At 45.1% G+C, this 25,407-nt stretch overlaps 1 protein-coding gene across 2 annotated transcripts; it reads right to left on the minus strand.

Annotated features, from left to right (window-relative positions):
- Positions 1 to 23,129, minus strand: MMEL1 (membrane metalloendopeptidase like 1). 2 transcript variants are annotated; one of them, XM_032131802.1, is made up of 23 exons: positions 22,267 to 23,129; positions 21,926 to 22,089; positions 15,517 to 15,576; positions 14,751 to 14,912; positions 14,263 to 14,343; positions 13,690 to 13,785; positions 13,325 to 13,443; positions 12,608 to 12,673; positions 10,284 to 10,418; positions 9,606 to 9,695; positions 9,221 to 9,357; positions 8,672 to 8,765; positions 8,280 to 8,408; positions 7,906 to 8,004; positions 7,446 to 7,529; positions 7,084 to 7,187; positions 6,411 to 6,469; positions 4,345 to 4,464; positions 3,219 to 3,352; positions 2,723 to 2,788; positions 1,648 to 1,743; positions 1,286 to 1,362; positions 1 to 910 (listed from the first exon to the last, which is right to left on the minus strand). In XM_032131802.1, exons 1-23 carry the CDS (start codon positions 22,269 to 22,271, stop codon positions 811 to 813), a joined length of 2,277 nt encoding a protein of 758 aa, XP_031987693.1. In that variant the 5' UTR covers positions 22,272 to 23,129; the 3' UTR covers positions 1 to 810. The 2 variants fall into 2 exon arrangements, with proteins under 2 accessions (XP_031987693.1, XP_031987692.1); XM_032131801.1 differs by having other exon boundaries at positions 22,229 to 23,128.
- Positions 23,130 to 25,407: the final 2,278 nt, after the last annotated feature.

Here is a 25,407-nt window from a genome sequence, read left to right on the forward strand (position 1 = left end):
TTAAAACCAGCTTAATTATTTCCATGGATACATGTCTGCTGTTTGGCAAAAGGTATTTTATACACTTTCTACAAGAATAAGCATAATTTTCAATATATCTCTGAAGGGTGGGACCCTGTAATTTAACCATAAAGACAGAATTTGTACTCCTAAAATGTGACAATTGTAGTGATGCCTCACTTGAAGGTGGTTCTTTGGAGTAGAGGAACTCAAGTGCAGGAGGAGAGTGCGACAGGCGTCTCGACATAGAGCTCACTGTGTGACATGTCACGACAAATAGCAATCTCTGACAACAAAGCAGCGATCAAAGCACAGGGGCACAGACAGCACGAGAGTTTACACCAGCTCTAACCTGATCTGGGGAGGAATGCATCAGAAACTGAACCAGAACACTGGAAACGGAGCAGTGGGACATCTCAGACAGCATTGCTGAGCCTCAGAAGGTGGAGCTTACATATTAAAATTATTATTCCTTTCTGAAAAATAGATTTGTGGTGGCTTGTTGGTTTTGTTTTCGTGTAAGAATTAGTCCTTGTAACCCTGATGCAGTGTCTTAGTAACAGTCAGGATGTTGTTGGAAACAGTCATTCTGCCCGGGAACACACTGTGGCCTCCGGCACAGCCCGTCAGTCCTGGGATCCATCCCTGTGATCCCCGTGTGCTTCCCAGTGGCACTGGGAGAGCTGAGTGCTTCCTTGGCTCTCACTGCAGCAGCTGCCCCGGCAGCCCTGGCTGTGACTGAGCAGCAGAACACCAGGCACATCCCTGCCTCAAGCTGTTGGTGGTGTCACCAGAGTGTCTCGTCCTTGCTTACCACACCCGGCATTTCCCTGCGGGATGCATGGCTGTGCCCTTCTTGCAGTGGAACACCTCGGAGAAGGCTTCAAAGTTCTGCAACGAGCCCATCACCCTAAACAAAGAGAAGGGACTAATTTACATGGGAATTGCTGTTCTGGGAAACAGAGAGAGCCGTGTCCAGAAAGTGGTTTGGAGCCTCAGAACTTGATTACAGTTCAGAATATGGGATACTTTAGGAAACAGAGGTAATATGAGCAATGAAATCCCAGAACAGAGTGGGTTTGGTCCTCTTCCGTCCCCTATGGATTGGCAAATTCACCAGGTCAGGTATAGGTATGTGCTCTCCAGCAGTGTCCGACAAGCCATGGGAGGAAATCTGGAAGTCAGTCTGGAGTTATCTCGTGTGTTATCAGACTCTCCTGTGCTGCTGTGGTGCAACGGGGGTTGAAAGGAGTGAGTTGTGAGTTAGTAAATGAGTAAAACCCACCTGTACTTCAGAGGGCTGTGAACGTCTGTCTTTATGGACTGACTGGCATATTCTGGTCTGTAGGAACCACACCAAACCTGGAAAAGGAGGATTCATCATTAGTGGGTCAGTATTAAAGGGAATGCAAGTTGGGAAGCTTCTCACTGGCTTTCCTAAGAGCCATCCCAGTTTGCTATGATGTCATTGGAGTATGTTTTATAGAGAGGCAGAATAGATGCAATTATTTACTAATTAGCTTTTGTTTTACCAAGGTCTTGGATCAAGATCTGGTGCTATGGGACAGATCTATCAGTGCTGGCTTTCACCCAGGTGTTTCCTCCCAACAGTCTAAGGGCCTGAGGCACAACCCTGAGTGTTCTCACCTGGGCAAAGTTGAGGAAGAAGAGCTGTTTGTGGGACAGGTTCAGTCCAGGCAGCTTTGGCTCCTTCCCTTCCCGTTCCAGCCACTTCAAGTAGGCCTGGAAATGATTACAGATCGACTCAGGAGCAGTAGGAGGTGGATTTTGAATGTTATTTTGTGGGGAGGGATTTTAGTCACCACGTGAATGAACCAACGTGGTTCCCTTTTGTATTTGTATAAATTTTCTCTCTCTAATACAAACAGTACAGAGAATTTTATGAAAAAGCTGTCAGCATAAGCACTGTTGACTTCATAAACTCTTTCTACAGGTATTTGTATCTGGAAATAAAGTGTTAAGTCTCCTCTGCTTCTCTATAGTGATGATTCTTCTCTCTTCAGGTAACTGCTCATTAAATAGCAGATAACAACCTTGCTCAATGTTAAATCCATTACCTGTTATTGTTACACATTAATTGGCCAATTTGTATTTTTAGGGTATATTGACATGATGGAGACAAGTTAATGTGTCCTCACGCTGGTTAATTCCCAACATTCTGTTTCTGCAGCCTCTCAGCTGCTGAGACAGTCCCAAAGCATGAAACAAAAGGGAGAGCTGAGGGTAAAAATAGATCCAGCACCACAGAACATCCATGGATTCTGTGTGCAGGCATTTTGTGTCATCCCACACGGCTCCTCCACGGCTGTGATGGCTTTTAGAACAATGCTAACGAAGTGATTAATTGGAATGGTGTCCCTTACGGTTGAAATTTAGATTTCTGAAAATTCAGGATGTTCTATAAACCCCCTTAACACCATACTCAAAACACCAAAGATAAAAGGTTTTACTGTGACATCTGTTTGGGTTCTTTGCAGGGAAGAACATTCCCTGCTCACACCTGAGCTGCACCTTTGGGCTGCTCCTGGGTGCAAGAACGGCAGCAAGCCATGGGCACATGAGGTTCCAGGTGTACAATTGAGGCTTTAGCTTTTGGAATATGGTAATAACATGTTAATTGTCAATTTTTTAAAGCACAGAATAGGCCCCCCCCATTGCTGGATGCCAGGTAAATTTAACTCACAGGGTGTTTGAGGGTTACCTTATAAGCCTGTCGGACTCCTCCGTTATCTGCAATATTTTCTCCTAATGTGCTTATGCCACTGACCTGTAAAAAGAATCATTTATTTACTCTATTGTCAGTAGAATCAGCAACTCTAAGAACCACAGGTCAGTCATACAACAGCCTGACGTGCCTGGTGCAAAGGGAAGCTGTGACCTCATGCTGGGACAAGAAAAGAGAGAATGAAATTAAACAGATCACAGGCTAAGAGCTGTAGATTGGAACAGAGAGAGCACACACAAATATAACATGGACAGAACTCAGGCTGCTGCTGGGCAGAACATCACTGCACACAGACCCTGGGCTTTCTGGGCCACACCAGTGTCCCCAGTTTATCACAACCCTTGTGCCTTGCTCCCAGAACAGTTACCTGTAGGAGCTGGGGTTTGTGCTTATCCTCCCTGGGCATTCTCTGTCAAGTCATTCTTTGCACAAACCCAGAGCCGTGGCCCTGGTGATTGTGGTTGTTACTCACGTTCTGTCCCCCCGCCAGCTCCCAGGTGTAGTTCCCGTACTGGTGCACCATGCAGAGGGACTGCTCCTTGAAATGCAGCGCTGAGAAGTTGCTCCACCAGTCCAGCATGTTCCCATCTTTGTCAAAATTCCTACCTGCAGGAAAACCCGGGGAAAAAAGCAAAGTGGTGAGCAAGATTTTAAAGCCACCCTTCTTCCAGTGTAGCACCTGGGATGTTGGAGCTGCACTCCCTTCCTCTTTCCTCCTTGGATTAAGATGCTCAGAAATGTTTTGGGCACAGTTTATTCTCATTGTCACAAGGGAATGGAATTGTGGTCTCTATTATTCCCTGATTTCCTGTTCACTCAGCAGCCCTGACTCCAGGTATAGCACCAAGGCCTGGTTTCCATGTAACAAAACCTTCCTTCACCTCTGAGGTGTCTGAGGTGCTGGTTCTGTGTGTCCACGTGACAGAAATGAGGTTTATAGAGAATTAAAAGCTGGAATTGCAGTTCTGGAGTTTGTGTTCTTGGCTCCCTGGCTAGAACAAGGTTTTTCTTTGCTCTAGAACGCCGTTTCTGAGGTTGTGTTGTGTGTTTATGGGTCATCTGCACAAACTTAATGAGCATAAAAAAACAGCTTGAAGAAAACCCACGTGTAAGAAATTATTGACTTGTAGAGTCAGAAATGAATTTTTTCCCCAAATTCTTTTACATGACATTTGACAAAGTTAAAAAAGTAAAATTATTTCAAGCATTTGTGTTGAAAAACAAAGTCTCCTGGGATTTCAAGGCACTACTGACAGTTCTTCTATCCCCAAAAACATTGTTCACAGATTTCACTGTATTCAGGAGCCCATGGATTTGCTTGCTTTGTGTTTCTGATCCGATGATGCTGTAAAAGGAACATTTTTTTCCTGAGAATTGTCATTGCCTCACTTTATTTTTAACATCTGCTTATTTCTTGTGCTCCATTCAGGAAACATTCCCTGAAGAACCTTCCACAGAGTGTTCCCAGTGTGCTCCTATTGCTCCTGAGCTGGATGTGACTGTGCAGGGATCTTCAGTCCCAGCAGTCTGTCACTTTAATTCCTGCCATGCCACGAGTTTTATCTGGAACAGTAACATTTTCTCAGTCATCTCCTCACCATTGTCATCGAACCCGTGAGTGATCTCATGCCCAATAACCATCCCAATCCCTCCAAAGTTCAGGGCCTGGGGCTGGTGTTTGCTGAAGAAGGGGGGCTGGAGAATCCCAGCAGGAAAAACTGCAAAGACAGGGAGAAAGAGGGAAATACCGTGAGGTGGCTTTGTTTCCTCATCCTTGGCACACAGATTGTTTGCTTGGTGTAAGGGTCAGGAAGGAACATAAAATATAAAATGATTAGAAACAAGCTCATGCCTCATGTGAAATTGTTTCTCTCTTGATAAATGGAAAATGACAAGTTAATAAAGGTTTAATTTAGCACATCTGCAGCTACAGTATATCCCTGTTTGAGACCCAAGGGGCATTTACATTAAGCTTAGCCTAACTTGGTCCATAATGTTTGCTGCAATGAGTCAAGAACAGAATGTTTAGGAGCTGTCCTTTGGAGACAGGCAGAGTTTGTGTGTTAGAGCTGTTTTATAGGGGAACGAATGGAGGCGTTATTGCTTCATTTGGGTTAAGGAGAGATCGGAAATCATCTGCTGATACCAACAACACTTGGAGGGTAAAACATGCTCATGAGTGATTCCTGTAGACCACCAAGGGCACTCAATGCCACCTGGGGAGTGGGAGCAGTAAGAGATTTGTCCTGCTACATCCTGCTGGCAAAAACCTTATCCAGAACCATAGGATTTGCTTTTCATCCCTTCTACACAAGCTGAAAAGCAGAAGTGCTTCTAGAGGAATTCAGGCGGCCAGTAATTCAGTTTAGTGAGATACTTTCTGTGAAGGGAGATATTGAAATTCTATTGCAAGTAGTTAATTCAGAGACAAAGCCCTTTTTGGCTGCACAGGTTTTATCCATACAATTTTGTGGAGAAATACATAAACCAGACTGCAGTAAGACAGAGCAGTGTGGAAAATTGTTTTCTCAAGCTAGAGACATGAATAAACAGAATTTAACTGGCATGCACACTATTGTGGGTGGTTGTGCTTGGATTTTTTCACAGGCATACTCATCTCCAAGTTGCTTAAATGAGTTACTTTTGTATGACTTAAAAGGACAAATCTGAAGAGGAACCAGGTGGCTTCAGGACCTGAGTTCCCTGCCTGGAAAGCTGATTACAATCTGTGTAAAATCACTGGGGATAAACTGGGAGCTGAGGTTGGCCACCAGTAAAGCCCCCAGGAGGGCCCTGCCGTAGCTGAAGGTCCTGGTGCTGCTGTACCTGCAGGATGGAGGTGAGTGGAAGCTGCACACAGGAAAACAGATTTTGGGTGAGGTCAGAGGGCTAAGTTATCAGCAATTTGGTGTTTCTGCTTTTAGCAATCATAGAAGTTTTCTGTTGTGACTGTTGGAAGATTGGGCTGTTTCCACTCCTGGCCTTTGCTCTGTGAGCAGGATGCAATTACTGTCTGGCTTAAAACCCCATGGATTTGTCCTTCTGTGTTATCAGTAGTTGAGTAGCAGTTCTTCCTGGCAGTCTGGGAATTTGAAGAAGCACTCCTAGGGGCAATTATCTATTGTCTCTCCTGTTTGAGGTGCTCAGAATTCAGCAGAGACTCGTCAGTTTTAACCTGAGCTCCTGCATGAGGTGTGAGCTCAGGGAGTACAGGGAGCCAGGCAGGGTCTGAAGATCTCCTGTGCTAAGAACAAGGAAGGGCAGCCCAGCAGCTCTGCAGAGCCCACACAGCTGATGCCCTGGGAGCAGAGGCAGGTTTCTGCAGTCTGGGATGGCTCCAAGCAGTGTAATTCCAGTGTCACGTGCATAGAGCAAACTGCAGAGCTGCCCGTGTGCTATCAGAATGTGGGAGCAGGAGCAGCCCAGGACACACTGGGAGCATTCTCTGGGTGCTGGTGCTGTCCCAGGCTTTCAAACCCCAGGCTGTTCAGTGACAGGGTATAAACTACACCTGCCAAGGAGGGGGAGCTGAGTATTCATCAACAAAAGTGCTTGAGCTGAACAGCCTCGCCCAGAATTCCCAGATGGGCACAGGCAGGTTTGCCTCTGGATGCAGACCTACACTGTTGTGTGGATAAAATTAGTTAAAAGGGTTTAAACCTACCTATCTGGTTCCTGTTGGGGGAATAGAATGCATTGACCACTGCAGCTCCAATTATCCATCTAAAAATAAATGTTGCACGCAGTTAGTCATGACTGTTTTTTTTTCCCCCCCCCGACACTTTTGAAATTTAATTCTGGTTAAAAAATGCAAGGTATGTAGGAAAGGATTGTAAGGAAATAATCCTTTCAGGGATTATTTATATATATATATATATATATATATATATATAAGTAATATGTGTTTTTTTAATATATATATATAGATGTACATATATGTATATATATATGTAATACATATATAACCAGGAATGTATATATGGATATATAAAGAAATATAATTTCTGTATTAGGAGAAGGAAGAACCTTATAAAAAGAAGGAAAATCCTTCTAAGGAGATTATATAAGGAAAGGATTGATGTAGGAAAAAGGGTACATTGAACACAGCTGTAAAGAATTCCTGATACCAGGAAATACCTGGTGGCTTGTTTATGGGTGCCTTTCATCCAAAACACACAACATTCAAGGGGAAAAGCATTTTTCACTTTACCTTAGAATTGTTTAGTTCCTTGATTATCTCAGCCACAGGCATTCCCAGATACCCACAGCATGAGTTTAACAGTCCCACCATTAAGCCAGAATTTAGGTTGTGTCTGTAACTCTTTCTGGAGACTCACATGTCTTGGTCAACTCTCTCTCGAAGTTTTTTCAGGCCCTTTTGGGCTCCAGCTCGCAGGTTTTCCAGGATGTTTTCAAAGTAGTTGTGTTCACTGAAGTTTAACTACAGAAACAGGGGTCCAAGTACATTAGTCAGCTGAGCAGGAAGAGGAACTCCTCGTCCCCCTGAATGTCCTCTAAAGAATGTTTTGGTTGCATGGTTTCACTGAATAGTTGGCTCTTTGCACCAATTATTTATTAATATGTTCATTTTAATGTCCTTGGAAAAGGCAGTTGCACAGGTACAAATATTCCAGTGGCAAGAAAGCAAATGCAGGTGTTGATTTTGAGATATGCAGTGAGATATGCACAGAATACTCACATTAGCATATTCCAGGTCCAGTTTCTCATTCTGATCTTCCAAAATATAATCTGGGTAGCCAATTTGTTCTTTGATTGCCATTGCCTGGAAGAAAAGAGTTGAATGTTTCCTCTTAATTGTGATTTTTGTTGGGGTGTTGTTGGGTTATTTTTACTAAAGTTTCAATGCAAATAATAGTTAAATGTTTGGGGGTTTTTCTTCTTATTGGAATGGTGCTGATGGTCTTGAGTTCAATTAAAAGTTGGAAATGGGTTTTTTTGGGGAATTGCATTGTCTCCAGTTGGCATTTTTATTAATGTGGGCTAACAGAAGATTGAAAGAAAACGACAATGTATCAGGATAATAATGAACATCTAGGTCTTTTCCTCTTGTTTGTAGAGAAACTGGAAATGGTGATACTACAAAATTCCAAATATTTCATGTTCACAAGGGAATACTGAAGTTGCTGGTTATCTCTGACCTTCTCACGAGCTTTCTCCTTGGATGCCTCGTCCATCCACTGTAACTCATCCAAAGTCTCCACGAACGCTTCGCGGATCTTCTCTATTAAATCTCGGACCTGAAAGAGATCCAGGGGAGACATTCATCATTCACATGCCCTATTCCCAGGCACAGCTAAGGAGGGGTGAAAAGCTTCCTGCTGGAAGGTGACGTCCCCGAATTCTGTGCTCTAAACCATGGTACTGAGCATCTAAAAGAGCATCACAAATGAGTTCTTGCACCTTCTTGACTGGCGGATAAGTCTCCCAGGCAAGAAATAGGGAGCTCATACCAGAGGGAATGGGCACTGTGGGCATTGTGGATGTACAGTAGTATGAAGGGTAAACTACATACCATCCTCTTGCTCTCACCAGCAAAAGTCTCCCGGACATACATTGCTCCCACCGCGTTCTCCATGTTGTTGTTGACGTAACTCACGCACTCCCTCCAGCGCGCCTCCTCCAGCGTCGTCCCGTACAGGGCCTGCAGCACAAAGCCCAGCATTAACCCTGCCCCTGCAGCTCTTCCAAACCATTGTCTAGAGGGCAGGTTAACCCAAAGGTTTCCACTGCTGTGATTGGGTTTGTTTGGGGATTTCATGATGTAATCATGGAATCACAGAATGGTTTGGCTTGGGAGGGAGCTTAAAGTTCATCTCTCTCCAAAAACCCCTGACATGGTTATTGTGTTGACCAGGCTGGATTTGGTGGCAGTTGTGCTCTCCTCTTTAGGAAGAGAGGAAATACCTTCCTGTAGCTGGCCCGAGCGTCCTTGAAGCGCCGGCTCAAGCTGCTGACCCGGTCGATCACCAGCCGCCAGATGAGGTAGTTCTGGATGGTGCTGTGTGAAGAAGCAAAGCTGAGCTGAATCCCCTGTAAAAACCAACGCTGGTGCAGGCAGCCAGAGGGGAATCTCAATTTTGAATGGAGTTAAAGAGGGAAACCCTTGCTACCAGTCCTGGGTTTCGCAGCATCTCAGTTAACTGCAGTCATCCAGCCTGAGGACTGGGCTGTCATATCTGTTCTGGGATTAATTTCTTGTTTTTCTTCCTTCTAGAATATAGCAAGAACTAAGCCTGTCATGTATTTTTTTCTTCCCATTTAACCTTTTCTAAGCAAGCAGCAGGTGAGACACCTTGTACTGCAGTACTTGGACTTTGAAACCTCCAAAGGCATTTCCTGTATTTTACAGGAGTGTCATTTTTCCTCAGAAGCTCAGAACTAGCAAGGGGGTCCAACAATTGACATTTCAGCAATCCTGTGACTTCTGTCCTGCATATCCTCCAGTTTCTTTACCTGGCTGAGTACTTGGAGATAATTGCTTTCAGCTCTTGTAGATAAGGCATCCCATACACAACCACCTCTTCCTCCGGGTCCACCTGAACACTTACTGAAGACATGACACCTTGGATGAAGAAGGTCCAGTTAAATTCCTAGGCAGACAGAGAGACATTCCAATGTTGGATGTTGAAGTGCCTCAGTAACTGGACTTTTGACAGTCTTAAGACCTTGAACGTAGCTGTTCAGTAGGACAAAGCTTTTTAAGAGACTCTGAAGACAAGATTAGGAATGGGAATGATTTTATACCTCTTTGTTGAAGCACTGGTAAGTTCACAAAGCCATTTCCAGCTGGCATGGAACTAAGAGACCTGAAGTATGAGACTGCTCATGAAACACTTACGTTGAATGCAAACTTTTCCTGCAGCTCTGCTAAGGTCATTTTGTTGTACAACAAGGTCACATCGTGCCTTTCCTCTGCTGGGGTGGTGGCCTGAAGACATTCACAAGGTTATTACTGGACTCAACTGACAGAAATATCAATGGCTGAAATCACATGCAGGTGCATTTGTATACATTCAAATAATATGCAAATAAACCAGTTTGTTTGGGAAAAGGAAAATCATTTGGTTGTGCCCAGTGCTGCTTGCAAAAATTCAGGGCAGGAACTTGAGTCCCCCCTGTTCAATAATGTTTTAGGGATAAGTTGAGCCAAGTGGTTCCCTCTGTCCCCTTTAGAATGGAAGCCTGCTCTGGGGGATTTTTAGGGTGCTGTAGATTACTAAGGATGCAAGGGAGCCTGTCCTGGTGTTATCCCAGTGCCTGGATAGCAGAAGGTACATGATCCTGCTTTAGAACAGCTCCAAATAGAAATAAGGCTGGGACTGGAGCAGCACAGCAGCAGTGTACACAGCAGGCAGAATTAGAGACACAGAGGCTCTGATTTTTGGGCTGCTCGTGGCACAAATGTCTTCTTCCCCCACTTTCTTCTGAAAACTGCTGCACAAACCAGCAAGAGACTCTTCCTCCTCACCCCTTGCCCCCCACAGCTTCCTGAGGAGTTCTTGATCTCTCAACTCACATTTGCAATCTCTGTTTCAAGCTCCATGACCTTTGCCATTTCCTCTTGGACAAAAGAATCATCTTTGGACACGTTCTTGTCTTCCCGGATCATTTTGGCGATGGTGATCATGAACTGCAGATAAGCTTCTCTCACCTGCATGCAGACACAGACCGTGTAGAAAAGGTTTGCTGTCCATCATTTCATAGAATCCCAGAATGGTTGGGGTTGGAAGGACTTTAAGCCCATCCAGTGGCACCCCCTGCCATGGGCAGGGACACCTCCCACTATCCCAGGTTGCTCCAAGCCCTGCCCAACCTGGCCTTGGACACTTCCAGGGATGGAGCAGCCACAGCTTCTCTGGGCACCCTGTGCCAGGGCCTCCCCACCCTCAGAGGGAGAGATTTCTTCCCAATATCCAATCTAAATCTCCTCTCTGTCAGTTTGAACCCATTCCCCCTTGTCCTGTCACTCCAGGCCCTTGTAAACAGTCTCTCTTCACTATTTCTGTAGTCCATCTTCACATTTCTCAGCAAACCATTCTCTTTGTCATGAATACCTTACAAGGCACTTGCCAGCCTCAAAACACACTTTCTGCTTCCCTGTGCCATCCAGCCTTGGTATTCTGAGTTAGAATTACTGCTTGGGCAAAGAGGAGGCTCTGTGCTTTGAGTTACTCTATGGAACAGCGATCCCTACTAGCCAAAATTCCAGGGCAAACAGGGAAGGTTTGAGTTCTCGGAAAGTAATACCATAAATCTTCTCAAGTCTGGTTTTAGTGTCTGAAAGAAAAGCTCTGTTTCAGACAGCTCCCAATGACACCTTTGCTTTATTCCTGATGGGAGGCTCTGACTGATTTTTGCCTCAGAATGGACCTTGGTGCTGAGGGAGTGCTGATCCCTGATGCAGGAAAACTTGATGCTACCTCTTCTTCTCACATACTTTTCTTCCTCTGTAGACCTTGGAAGCCAGATAAACACAGTGACTGTGGTGAAATTGAGTCTGGGCACTTACAGATGATGATTTGTGGTTTTAGGCTGAATGCTGAGCCTTAATCAGGCCAGACTCCCCCAGGCCTCAGGAGGAGTTTTGCCAAAAGATGCTGGACTAGGCACAGGGGGAGTTTGGGTCATCAGAGTTGGGCTCATTGTCTGGGGGCAGTGAGCTGGTAAATACAAATAAAAAGGGGTTGTGTCTCCTCCTTGGTCATTAGGATTAAAAGCACAGCCTCAGCCCCCCTGCTTTGTGCCTTCAAATTAAAGCTGTATTGAGCAGAACTGGTTTTCTTTCGCTAATTTAGGATTGTCTCTGCACTGTACCTGATTTCCTACCTCCTCCAAGTCAATCTATGTCTGACCTTCGTGCCCCAATGCATAAATACTCCTCTTTTCTGCTGTGAGTGCTGCTGTGGAGGTGACACTTGCAGGGGAGATTCCTGGGTCAGCAGCTCCCCACATTTCCCAGCACAGCTTCCTGGAGATTGTTTTGTCGCAGGAGCTGGCAGCTCCTAAAGGTGCCCAGGAGGTGTGGGGACAATCCTCTATAAACCTCCCAGGGCTGTATTTTAGCTATATTATATATAAAGTGTAGTCAAATACACTGAAGTGAGAAGAAAACTCTTCCCACTGATGTTTTCATCTGCCTTTACAACCATGAGACAAAAGAGTCTCAGATGCTGATTGTTGTCCCTCTGTATTCCCTTCCATTCTTGTTAGGAAGATTGGTTTGATGCTGGCCTGCAAATACTCTTTGTTAGCAAGGCATAATTGAGGAAAATAAAATGTACTAAAGCAGTATTTTCATCTTGGAAACAGACAAATTATCTGGCTCTGTTTGCAACAGCTTTCTGTGTATTTACAGAAACAGTGTTTTTGCAGAATCAGTGTTTTTGCCCTGAGCATTGGCAGGGAAAAGCAGCTAGAAAATAATCTCTCACAATTTCATGTAATTTTGGGGGAAGGGGAGAGTAAGTGGCAGCAGATTCTTACTTGCTGAGCATCAGTGATTCAGAGGAAGATACAAGCAAATCCCCTGCACTGAAAATGTGAACTTGGCCTTCAAAATGAGAGACTGCCTAAGCCGCAAAATATGATTTTATTTCCCCACAACCTCCTTCATGAGTTGGCCAGTTCTGGGGAGGCTTGATATTTATACAGTTGTTTAGTCCTTTTGTAAACTTCACAAAATGTTGGCTTAATTAGGAAAAAATGTAGCAATGAATGTCACAGTTCCATTCTGATTGTTACATCCCATGGAGATTCATATATTGGGGTTTTCCAAAGCACGGGGATCAACAATGAAGTTGTTTTAGTGGCTCAGAGTACATCAGTACAAGGAATACTTACTCTTTGATAGTTGCCCCCATTAAAGTAGTAGTCCCTGGATGGCATTCCCAAGCTTGGCTGGTCAATCTGAAGGAAAACACATTTCTCTGGTTAGTGGTGAACAGGAACTGGGGTTGGCCAAAGGAATCCTTGAAAGGCAGCAGGAAATGCTGTGTGTGCCACCCTGTCAGTTGGAATGACACTGCTGCCAAGCACTCAGAGAGTTTGGGCTCTCCTGGGTCTGGGGTGAGGTGGAAGGTACAGGGTGAGGACAGGAAGGATCTTAGTGTGGGTTATAAAGCAAAATCTTCAAGTAATCGCTGAGATTCAAGAATAAATTTAAGTAACTTTTCTAGGTTGCTTGACTTGAGGGCTGGGCTTCCTTGCACAACCATTCATGAACAAACTCTGAAATACTCTTTATGTATTTTAAACCCATGGTTTCCTGCTATATATTAAACCTCACCATCATTTTTGTAAGTCACAAGAATTTGCAGCCCTTAAATGCTGTAAATCAGCAAAGTTCCATTGATTTTGGTTTCTTTTGCTGTAACAAAAATTACGCTTCCATAAAACATTTCCCAATATGTCTTTCAGACAGAGCTGACACTTGGGGTACAGAACTGCTGCCTACATTTTGCTGGAATTATTCTATGGGAAACTCATCTGTCTGTAGTATAAATAATTATCCATTATGATTCTGGCATAGAAATAATTCCCTGTAATTTTTTTTCTTACATAAATGATGTGTCTGCTGGAATCCCGGTCATCATTCCACACGAACATGTCGATGAGGACACGTTTGTTAAACCTGGAGTTCATTATGGAAAGGTTTTCCTCCATGCTCCAGCTTGGCTCTGGGAGATAAAAGGGAAAACAGACTTAATTTATCAATCTGTGTCAGACTGATTGAAACTGTACAGTTCATGAGCTGGCTGCTGAAATTTTTGAGATCTATTTAAATGGATCAATGAGTGTTAAATGTGTGATACCCTGACTTCTGTTTGTGAAGAGAAACTGCAAACAGGGCATTTAAGTTGGTGACAGTGGCCTCCCTAATTCAGTAAATAATTCTGACTGAGTCCTTCCAGGCCCAGCATTACCTTTGGTCTTATTCCAGTCTGCAGAAGCCACTGGCCAATCTCCAACCATCCTCAAGGCCTCCAGCAGAGGCAGGGAATCTCGTTGCTCTATAAGGCCTGAGGAAGGAAGGACAAATTCTGTATTGTTTTCACAAAAAAGTAAAATCAAGAAAAATAAGTCATGGGCCTAACAGCTTAAATTTGCAACTGAATGTGTCATAGCAAAAAATAAGAGATATCATGACACCATCCTACATTAGTCTTCAGAAAAGGAATGAAAATACTTCTGTGGCTCCAGTAGTGATTTGGAGTGAATTGGTTTGGGAAGCATGAGCTGGGACAGGTTTGTGCCTTCTGAAGGGAAGGCTTTGCACCCATACCAGGGGTGAGTACCCGACATCCACCCCTTCCACATCCCAAATGGGTATACTGAGGTTTAATGAAGTACCAAGGTATCTTCATCCATCTGAAGATGAGTTTTCCAGGCAAGGCCACATGGATTAGACTGATATTGACTGGATTTTGCTTAACAGAACATTGGTGCTTTTGTACACCTGGTGTTGAACAAGGGAATCAGTGGAACAAGAGACTCACTCTCATTCATGCAGGACTTGTAAAGGATTTTAGCTTTCTGAAATGCTTCTCTGTCCCCTTGATCTGAAGTCTCCAGCACACCTGGGGAAGGAACCATTGTCATGAGATTTTTGCCCTGGAGAGCTTTGATCATTTTACAGAACTCCCTGAGGATTCAGGGCTGTGAGAAGCACTTGTAGGCTGCAATTACTGTGAAACTTGAGAGCTCTTCATGCTATTAATGGAAAAAGTGTCAGGAGGAAGGACTTGCAGACAGCTTGTCCTGCTCCTTTTGGAGTCAGTACCCAATTACCTATGGCTAATTTTTAGTTGGGAACAGGATGTTCCCACAAAATGGGTGTAGTAAGAGATGTAGAGATTAAAGGACCAGAGAAAAAAAAAATCCCAATCCACCCTTCTTCTGAGAGTTTATTTCTCTGTCTGATGTGCAGTCAGCAACCTCTGAAACCAAACACAGGTGCCTAAGGATGGAGCAGCCCCATCCCTACCTTTCAGGATGATCTCCAGCTCGTCTCTCAGGATGTCAAAGATGCTGTATCTGGAGCTGGTCTCTGGGATCACGTGCCGGTTCAGCCAGCCCCCGCAGGCGTACTGGTAGAAATCCTTGCATGGGTCAGCTGTGGGGTCCATGTTCTGGATTATTCTGGCAGCTGGGCATCAAAATTGGAGAGCTGAATTCCACAGACTGCCCAGGAGTCTCTGGGACTACTAGAGACTGTCAAGGAGCTGCCTGGCAAGACTCATTCCCACAAATTATGACTTGAAGAATCCTATTTGCTGCTTAAAACTTGATCTGAATGGCAGAAAAGTTGTCCCAGAGCACAAGGTCTTGCAGGGAGGAGTGCCCAGTGCTCCCCAGGGCACCAGTTTAGGGACTGCCCAAGAAACCAGTGTTTCCTGAGGCTGTTGGGAACATCTGTGCTGGAGTCTCACCTCTCTTGGGGCGTAGATGCCAAAAATAAGAAGGTGAATGCTCCGAGAGAGAAAATTAAGTCTAAAGGGAATTCTGTTATGCTTATAAATACAGATTGTGTTGGTCAATCCGTGTCCTGGTGGCTCAGAGCCAGAGCTGAAAATTGCCACACTGACAATTTTCCTGTGCTGCTCCCTTATGAATGATATTCCTTACCCAAGGGGAAACCTCATTCCTTTTCATCTACTTCAGCCTTAAACTCTGAATTATCTCTTATTCAAGCTCAGTACCAACACATAAAGCCTCCCCTCTGCAGCAGTAATTCATAATAACCCCATTACCTGCTGTCACACACCCAGGGGTGGTACAGATGTTGCCCGAGTTGGTGCCATAGTGGGATCCTGCAGGGAGAGGAGGAGGAAAACAGATGGAATGAGTTGTTTTGGAAGGAAACTGTTCCCAAAGTCACTCACCAGAGCCCAATCTCAGTGACAGCTCTGCTTGGTTTGAGAGCAGGCGAGTGAATGTTGGTGCCAGTCACAGACATCAAATGACAACCGTGAAGAAATCTGGGGATTTTTGAGGGAAATGTATTGGCAGCACCCTTACAGCAGTCTTGACAGTGAGTTTTATCTCTCCTGGAAGGAGAATAAGACCATCTTTTCTACCTGCTAGCTGCCTCCGCAGTCTTCCTGACACAAGCTGAAAGTACAGAATCCTTTTTTAGACAATCTAGTAAGATGCTCTGAGCATCTTCAAAGTCACTGAGACTGAGAGGTTTAAACAGGGGGCAAAAAGCCCAGAGCTGGGTTACTGCTCCCACACTGCTTTGAGCCACCAAGATCAAATTTAGGAAAAAAAATTGCTTTTATTGCTCCAAGTATTTGTGTGTTGGGGAGGGGGAGCCTGTCACAGACTTGTTTGGCCACAATTTCATGTGGCCTCTAAGGTTGGTCCTTGCTGCTCATCAGAGAGGTTGTCCCTAATCTGGAATTTTCAGGGCTGATGCAGAAATAAGGAGACTGTGAACCTGTGTTCGAATTTATTTGGCCTTGAGTTAAGCATGGAAAAAGCCAGTGGAGTCCTGATCTTGGCTATTCATTTTCTATTTTTGAGTGCTTAGTCTTGGTTTGTGCAATTCTCCCAGTGCAGAAGATCCCCAAAAAGCCAGTGCACACATCATTTCTGAGGCTGAGTATTCAAGGGAGTGTTCTTGTGATGCTGGGCAGGTGTCAGGTCCCTCCCGTGTGCTGTTCCCTGCAGAGCTGCACTGGGAGGGATCTGAGTGCCCCAGCCTGAGGTCCTTGGCCCTGGGAGGAGGAAATTCACTTTGCTGGTTTAATTTCCCATTTGAGAAACTGGATGTCTTGGTTTACTACTTTGGTATCCACTTATATCAAGTAGACAACTGTGTGGTTCCACACTGAATAACAAAATCTTGGTACTTTCCAGCAGATTTAGCCATTTTTAAGCTTTATTTTTGATCCTTGTTTGCAGAGAAGAGTTACTAGAAACAACCCCTTTCAATGCAAGTAAGTGCTTTGTATGAGAGCAAACAAGATACAGTAATTCAGAGAGAAATAAAACCGTGGGGCAGAAAAGAGGGCTTTGAAGTTCATCAGTGGAAGCGACATAAAAAGCCCCCACTGTGCTGGGGAATGTTCAGGGTTCAGCTGAGCGTGGCCGTGCTGGGTGGGAGCACATCTGCATGAGAAAAACTCTGTGTCCTGCCCTGGCTGGTGTCTGGCAACCTGAACAGGGGAGGAGCAAAATATGTGGAACAATGGGAAGCTTCACAGAGATAGTTATCTTTTTCTTTCTTTTTTGTGTTTGTTTCAGCATTCGTTGGGATTTTTTTGTGTGCTGGATGAAGCTAAGCCCAAACTTTGGAGTTTCTTAAACTGTCTCATAATTTTAAAACATTTTAAAAAGCCCAGGGTATCTCCAAGGGGAAAAATGAAATACTTTGAGGAAAAGAAATGAGTAGTTCAAGAGCAAAAGGAAAGGAGCAATAGCAAAGAGCAAGGTGAGGAAGAAATAATTGTACTACAAGAATTTTGTGTATCTCTTACTCTTTTGCAGGGACCAGGCAGGACTGAAATGAAACCTTTCTTCTTTCATTTATTTATTTATTTTAAAATCAAAGCTTCTCTCTTTAATATAACTTCAATTTCTGGAACCCAGCTGCTTTGAATGAGGCTTGAACTCCCCTCCCTTCCCCAAGCCCTGTGATTGTGATGCTGTAACTGAGCAGGATGAGCAGGGGAGCCAGAGCTGGTTTGGAATTTGAGGGCACACTCAGGGCTCTGAAACTCTGCCCCAAAACCAGATCATGGGAAATGGCTGGGGAAGAGATCTCAGTTTACCTTGGAAAGTGTCTCCTTTGTTTCTCTATCAATTCTCTCCTTTATTCCTCAGTACCTTTCCTGGCTCTGGGTATGACCAACTCTGCCCTCTTTGGCTTTACAATGTCAGATCTTTGCTCACTTGACTGCAGCTTTGTTACCTGCATCTTCCAAAAACTAGAAATGAACTTAAAATGCACCTTTTGAATTCTCAGCTTGGCAGCTCTGCCCTTTCTTTCCTCAAACTACTTCTCTGAAACAACAGCCCAAGTTTTTGGTAGAAATACCGGTATTTCTCTGTTTATTTTCCTCCCTGGTTAAACATTGCTGACAGGTTGAGTTACAGCGACAGAGAGGCTCCTGCTTTGACATCCATTTCAGTCTGATATAGCAGCAGCAGAGAATTGATCGGGGAAGAGAAGCTTTAATGGAGATAAATGAAATGACCTGAGCTGTGGGACAGCTCCAAATGGAAGAAAATGAGGGAAATTAGGCACTCCAGATGCTACTTCAGAGGTGAGCTGCTCACCTGAGATACAGCAGAGCTGGGACATACTTCAGACCCCCTGGGGTCACTGTAGAGATTTTTATTGTCTTAATTTGGCCTCACAAGGAGCCACTGAACCCTGTCACATTTCCTGGCCAGCAGCAGGAGCCAGGAATGACTTGTGGCATCTCTGGATGGCTGCAGTCCCGTTCAGCAGCTCACCTTTGGACTGACAATCCTTTTCAAACCCAAGTTGCTTTTCCACAGCCTTATTGAGGCTCCTTTATTAGGGAACAAAAGCCAAGCCAAGCCTTCTGCAGGGCTCTGGAGGACACAGCTTGTGTGTAGTGTGTCCCCACTGTGCTTTTGGAGGAGCACAGATGGCTGGGGATGGCACACATGGAGACAATTAGAGCCACAGTTGTCACTAGGCTCACGTGGGAGCTTTTACCTCTCAGCACCTTCCCTGTTCTCAGATCTCCTCTGCAGAAGTGCTGTTGGCACTGCAAGCTGCCCTTGTTGCTATTAAAACAGGGATTTGCTCACAACAAACAACAGAATTGCCAAATTCAGGTTTTCTTTGTCAGAGAGGGCTGCCAGTGCCAGGTGTCAGCATCTTCAAAAGGAGCGCAGAACACGAATGTTCAGTTTTATTCCTCCTTTCCTAGGATTTCTTACCCATGAGCATGGCTGAGCAGAGTTCTGTGTGAGAATCAGTAAATTGTGTGTGTGTTTGCCCGTTTTGCAGCCCTCCATGGCCTGTCACTCCCCATTAAAGCTCTGCATTCATGTAGCTCCATCTGACTATGACTGAGGAGAGCCTTGCCACCTGAATGTCATCATGACTCGTGTGTTAGCTGCCACTTCTTGAAATTCTGCATCTCCCCTGAATAGCTGCCTCGTTAATGAAGGCTCCTGACGTCAAAGGACAATTGGGCAGCAGTCAAGGAGAGGAGCCAGAGCTCAGCCACAACCTTGTCTCAGTTTAGATACTGCTCCTGCTCAGCAGGCTGGTGTAAATCTGTTATTCAAGTGCCCAACAATCACATTCAGCATAGGAAATGCAGGAAAAAAAAAGATTTTTTTTTTTGAAAATCCACCCCCAGAACAAGGTGCTGCTTGGTTTGTATTTCTGTTTGTTTGGAGCCTGCCTAGGAGGAGGACAGAAGGCCGTGACCTTGAGCTTCCTAACAGCCAACAGTGACAACCTGTGCGGCTGCAGACACAAAAATATCTGTGGATCTTCCTCCTGAGGAGGCAACTTGGGAGCCAGAAAGTCAAAGAAATAGCCAGAATTACAGGAGCAGCAATGAGGTGAGGCTGGAGGCTGTTTGGAGCTAAGTTGCCTGGAGGAGCTGCTGAGCGATTTGATGTGTCAGCTACAGTGAGGGTTGAGATGTTCCTCAGGCTGTGACCTTTCCAGCAAGGGATGAGCTTTGGAGTTTAATAAATACTGAGAAGGAGCTGTGAAAAGGCTGCTGAGATGAGGGTGTGGGTGTGAGGGAAAGATTGAGAGCGTGGTGTGTTCAGATCCAAACCCGTCGGGATCCTGCTTCCCTTGTTAGGATCACCCAAATATTACTTTATTCTTCCCACGTTTTCTTTCAGCTTGTTTAGATGAGGAGTTTTTTGGGTCTGAAAACTTCCTTGGATGTCAAAAATCCCCAAATTGTGTCCAGAGCTCTGTAACTGCACTGCTGTGAGAGCTTGAGTATTTTTGTTGGCTGGGAATAGAGATAAAAATCCCAGTCAGCATTAACAGAACTCCAGGAATTGTTCCTGTACCCACAGGCCTATTTCATGCACCACAGTGCTCTTCTACAGGATATATACGAGCAGAAAAATATTCTCCCTGAACCACAAAGCCTAAACATGCCTTTATAAATAAATAAAAAAGAAGTGGATGCAAAGCAGGACAGGCCATGCTTTAATTTTCTAATTTAATTCCTAATTACAAGCTAAACAAAATTATTTTTAGAAGCCTGGGTAGTGTCATTCTGATCAAGGATGTATCAAGGTGAAATGAGAAATCTGAATCTGCTCTTAGTGAACAATCCAGTGTCCCATAGACATTCCAAAATCAGCATTTCAGTGAAATTAGAAATAGAAGAATCCCAGGATAACGTTGTTGGTTGAATGGTGCTCAGCCACACTGTTTTTTCTTGTTCTGTGGCATTTATGTGGCACAGCTGTGAACCAGAGCTGCTTTTCCCTTGGGGAGTCTGGGATTTGAGGCTTTGGCTGAGCATTGGGAATGGGCTGAAGTGTGACAGCAACACAGATCCAAGGGGGACATTGGGACAAAACTTTTCAAGACAAAAAAAAAAATATATTCCTGCTGCAGGAAGAGTCTGCAGAGCTCCTTTTGTCTCAGTTCTAGACCCAGCTTGTTGACACTGCTCTGTAAGGATGAAGCTCCTGCTGCTCATTTCCCACCTGGAATTCCCTAAAGCTGCTCCAGCTGTGAGCTCGGCTGGGGGCAGAGGCACGAAGTGGCTCCAGGGCAGAGCTGAACACCCCTGGTGGGGTGAGAGGAGCGCAGGGCAGCAGAACATCAGCCCTGCACTCAGGGCTCAGCCCTGGAAACCCTTCCAGGGAAAGTTTAATTGCAGATATAAGCCTGCAAAAATTAGGGTTTAGACGTGTTTTCTCACAGAGAAGCCTTCCTTAAACACATGTAGTGAGCACAGACTCTGCCTCTGGATTTGGATGAGACCAACACTTGGGCAAATATTATTAATAGCTGACTTCTGGATTTTCTGGACCCAGCAAATGATGTAGGGCAGATTTCTCAAATCCTTTATGCATGCAGGCAGCAAAACCCTGCCTAGCTCAATGTTTGATACAGAAACTATTCCTCTAGGACCTGGCTCTGGGGAATTTTTTTCCTCTCATCTCCTGAGCTAATAGAATAAACTTTCTGACGAACTTTATGAATACCAAATACTCAGATTTTGCCTTCAACTGCTGGTAGCAAAAGGAGTGAACAATAACAAGGCTTTTTTCATGAATTACTGCTCAGAATTGTGCAGTGTTTCACTCACAAGTGCTGAAAATGCAGCTCCCTGCAGCAGGGGAGGCAGAGAGAGTGTGAGGAGACAGCACAGCCTTGCTCCACTTTTGCTATTCCTACTTTAATTTAATTCTCCAGTGTCTTAACAAAGCTCCCAATCCAAGAGGCTTTAATGGAAGTGACAAACATGAGGCAGAGCTGCTCCCAAGCATTCGATGCTTCACAGGGTTTTAAAGTGGGACTTTGCACTTGGTGTGCCAGTGGGAAAACTTTGGCTTTACCAAGTGTGCTCTGCAGTTAAAATATTTAGGCAAAACACTTCAAAATAACGTGCCTCGATGTCAGGTTTCTGGCAAGACATTTGCATTCAAGTCACTGAAGCAAATCACACTTAGAGATCCAACTGCCTGATGGAATATTTTAAAAGTCTCCTTTTCCTCACCACCAAGTGGCTTTTTTTTTTTTTTTTTTTAAGCTTTCACATTGTAATAAGCAATTTCCCCTTCAGGGAGATTGTTTTTAGAAGTGTTTTAAAGCAGCTGTTGCTTTAAAAACCCTGACAATAATGAATCTTGGCTTGTGCTTGTATATAATAAGGGAATGTCAGTCCTCACACACAGACACACACCTTCCCTCCAAAACAGCGCAGCAGCTTTGTCAAAACAGCTCTGAATTCAAGAAATTGCATAAAATTAAACAAAAGCATAGAATCTTACACAGCATAATTCAAAATTTAAGTAAAAGCCAACATAATCTCTGAGCTGGGAGCAAGGCAGAGAGAGCCCAGTCCCTCACAGAGGTGACCTCATGGTCTCCCTGTATTTATATTTTCACTTAGCTCTGCGAAAAAAGGACTTTTTCTGCTGTTTGCAGAGGGAAGGGCAGGATTATTCCCAGGTTCTTACCTCTGCTGCTGGCATAGAGGATCACCAGGGCGACGGCGGCACAAGTCATGAGGAGCAGCAGGACAGCCAGCCCGATGGCCACAAAGCTCCAGGGCTTCTTCCCAGATTTGGTCGATTTTTCCACAATATCCATTTGACTTTCTGATTTCCCCATTATTGTAACTCTAAATCGGGGAGGGGAGGGCGAGAAAGGGTTAACAGCACGGCTACATCAGGACAGGGAGAAATGCATGAGAAATCAGGGAGGAAAATAAAGGAAGCAGAATAAAAGCAAGGAGAGAAAGAAAACTTCCAAATTATTACATGTATTTGTCCATTTGATTGTCCACAGATTTGCCAACCTCATTCTCCATCTCCTGTGCCTGCGTGTCTGCTCTCGGGGGGGGCTGTGCTGCCCCGGGCTCTCCGTGGTGCAATGCCAGAACTTCAGGAGCCTCTTTGGGAAGTGTGGAAAAGTCTCATGACCAGGTTGGGCAACTCCTTTCGCCCGAGCAGCGGAGGAGGGGGGCAAACTGCCGCCTTCCACTCCCCACTTCCAAAATATTCACGCCGCTGTGAAGAATTCCCTCCGTGGCGCTGGGCAGGTCTGCAGGGCTCTGTTAACAGCCGAGGAATCCAAGCTGGGATCCTTCCAGGTGCGAGCGCCCTGGAGCGGCTCGGTGGCCAGCGGCGATGCAGGATGGGGGCAGCGGGGCAGCTGCCGGGGCTGCGAGGCTGGGACTTCCCGAGGCTTCTCCGAGCCATGTTCAGGGTTGGGAGCTCAGCCCCGAGCCCTTCCCAGCTCCAGGGAGATGCTCCGGGGGAGGAGAGGGCGGGATGGGCTGGAGGAGCCCCGTGCCGCTGCGGCTTCTTCCCGGGATTCTGTCATCCCTGGAATGCCGCTCGCTTATTCGGCCTCTGCGCTCGCAGGAGAGGTGGGAACCTGCTGAAGCTCTCTGGCTTCCCAGAGCGCCGGCAGCTTTGGGGTGGGATGAATGGGATGTTTGCAAACAGGCTGATTTGTGGGTTGTTGCAAGCAATGCACAGAATTCCTTTATGGAAATCTGGCTGGGAGCAACTGGGAAAGGCAGCAAGAGCAAGGGCAGGGTGATTTCCCTTGTGTTTTGTTTCACTCTGCTCCAGAACCGACTTCGGGAGGAGGGAGAAGCAGGTTGGTTCGGGGGTGTTTTCCCCTGAGCTGCCGCAGTTCATTCACACCGTAGAAATGTTCAGGTTGTGCCTCTGCACTCCGAGTTTTGTGTGAGTGCAGGAGGAAGTGCTGGGGGCAGAGCAGGGATTCCTCTGTGGCTCTTTGCTGGGAATGGACACACAGTGTTCCAAGAATAGGGAACAATGAACACCAGTTCCTTCTGCCAGAGCCCGAGTCTCCTCTCCCAGTCAGCACTCTGCCTCAAAATCCCTGGGAGAATTTCCTTTTGCTTTTTTTTTTTTCCCCAGAGTCATGTTATCTCAGGCTTCTGGCAAGTGTGAAGGCAGCAATTCTCATTCCGCCAGCTGAGGAGGAGTAGAAGAGCGCAGGGATGTGAGATGCACGCGTGCTCGTGCAGATCCTGGCTGTCCATATGGGAAAAAGAGCTGCAGAAGGCAGGGTCGCTTCTAAGGACAAAGCTATACATTTAATTAGGATTTAAGTGATCTCTCATTTCTGTTTGCAGAAATTTCTACAGCTAAGAAAGCTGAGTTTCCTGTGTTTATGGGAATCTTTCTGGTTGCTGAGCAGTTTTACTCCTACCTTACAACGTAGCTGGCTCTGAGTAGGATCTGCCTGGTTGAGGTCTGTAACACTACAATAGGCAGGTGCCTCACAGGACTTAATGTGGCAACTTTTGTAGATTGAATGTAGTTATTTTTGTAGATTTGATGTGGTTATTTTTGTAGATTTAATGTAGTTATTCTCATAGATTTAATGTATTTATTCCTGCACCGTGGCTCTAAGACACTGTAGGGTATTATTTTGCCCATTTTGGAGGGGGAGAATCAAGATGCCAAAAATCCAAGAGCTTTATTCCTTCTGCTGTGCTAAGTGAAAAAAACCAACCCAACTCAAACAAACAACCCAACAAAACTCAAAAGCCCCCTAATTTTCTGTGTGAGGAGCAGCAGCAACTGTAAAGGACACATTTGCAGAATCATTAATTTTGATTGTCTTGAGCAGCTTTGTGTGGTCACTGGAATGGAGCAATCCATCATCCTGACAGTGCAGCAAGGTCCCCGTTCTGGTCACTGCTTCGAAGGGGACAGACCTGCTTTGATTTCTGACAGTCTCAGGATCACCTTGGAGCCTCTGTGGCAAAGGCAACTCGATGCTGCGAGGTGGAATGGGGTTGCTTCGTTATTTATTTTCCCCTAAATCTCACATTCAATTAAATTATTCATGATTTAATCACTGCCTGCAGAAATTCTCTTCTGCTTTCCCCCTTATTTTACAAAAGAGCTTTAAAAGGTTAATCCCTCTTTGCAATCCTGGGAAGGTGAACACCGGCCTGGGGATTTCTTCTTCCAGAAATTGAGGAACAGTGGGGGTTTTCAGTTCTTGGAAAACATCCTCTCTCCCCAAAGCAGTGTGGACACAAAACACATGAAGCAACGAGGCATTTGCTGTTTGGGTTGGGCCACTTTGAAAGGATTTTTCCCTTTTTGCTTACATTGTAACTTTGCAGAGGAGGTTCTCCTGTTACTGGAATTTGGAAGTGTAAAGAGCTCGCAGTGGCAGGGTTACAGCTTGAAAAAGCCTCAAATCAGGGATTTTTACCCTTGGATCCTGCAGGGATGGGGCTTGAGCAGCCAAGCTGGATGACTGCCTCTTTGTGGGATGTGTTTACTGGGAACTCGGAGACCCCACATATGAATATTCACTCAAAAGGTGCTTCCCCAGGCACAAGGCATCCCCAGCTGCACAGAACTACTGAATATAGAGAGGGAGCAGCACTGGGGTTTTCTGCAGGTCTTTTCTTCTGGGGAAAAATTCTCAGGTCTGTGAGGAATTTATGGTCAGAGGGCTCCAGCCCTGAGCAGCAAATATTTGAGCTGGTGCCTCACTTGTCTGGGAGACTGCACTTGAATATTTTTGCTTTCATATTTCCCCTGGAGAATCTGGAATAACCACGGCTGTGCCTGGGACACTGAGCTGGGATGAGACTGATCAAGGATATTTTTACCTTGCTCAGAAGTTTGGTTGCTGTGTTGTAATTGCCACAATGTCGACTTGACCTTCAACTCCTCCTTTAGGAGGAATTGATCCTGAAGATAGAAATTGTCAGGAGTTGTGCATTTCTTCTTCCCCTCTCCCTGTGTTTGTTTCGCCACTGGTGTTGTGAACCTCAAAAGCTTTGTGGTTATGAGAATATATGAGAATATATAGCCTAAAATTATATATATATGCACCTAGTATTATTATATGAGAATATATTACCTACTTTAGGTGCCTGCCCGATTTTCACACGGTTTTTAATCTGAGTATTGATGTGATTGAATGCTCTGGG

This window comes from Corvus moneduloides, chromosome 22, assembly GCF_009650955.1.
Source record: "Corvus moneduloides isolate bCorMon1 chromosome 22, bCorMon1.pri, whole genome shotgun sequence".
In the NCBI taxonomy this organism is placed as follows: domain Eukaryota; kingdom Metazoa; phylum Chordata; class Aves; order Passeriformes; family Corvidae; genus Corvus; species Corvus moneduloides.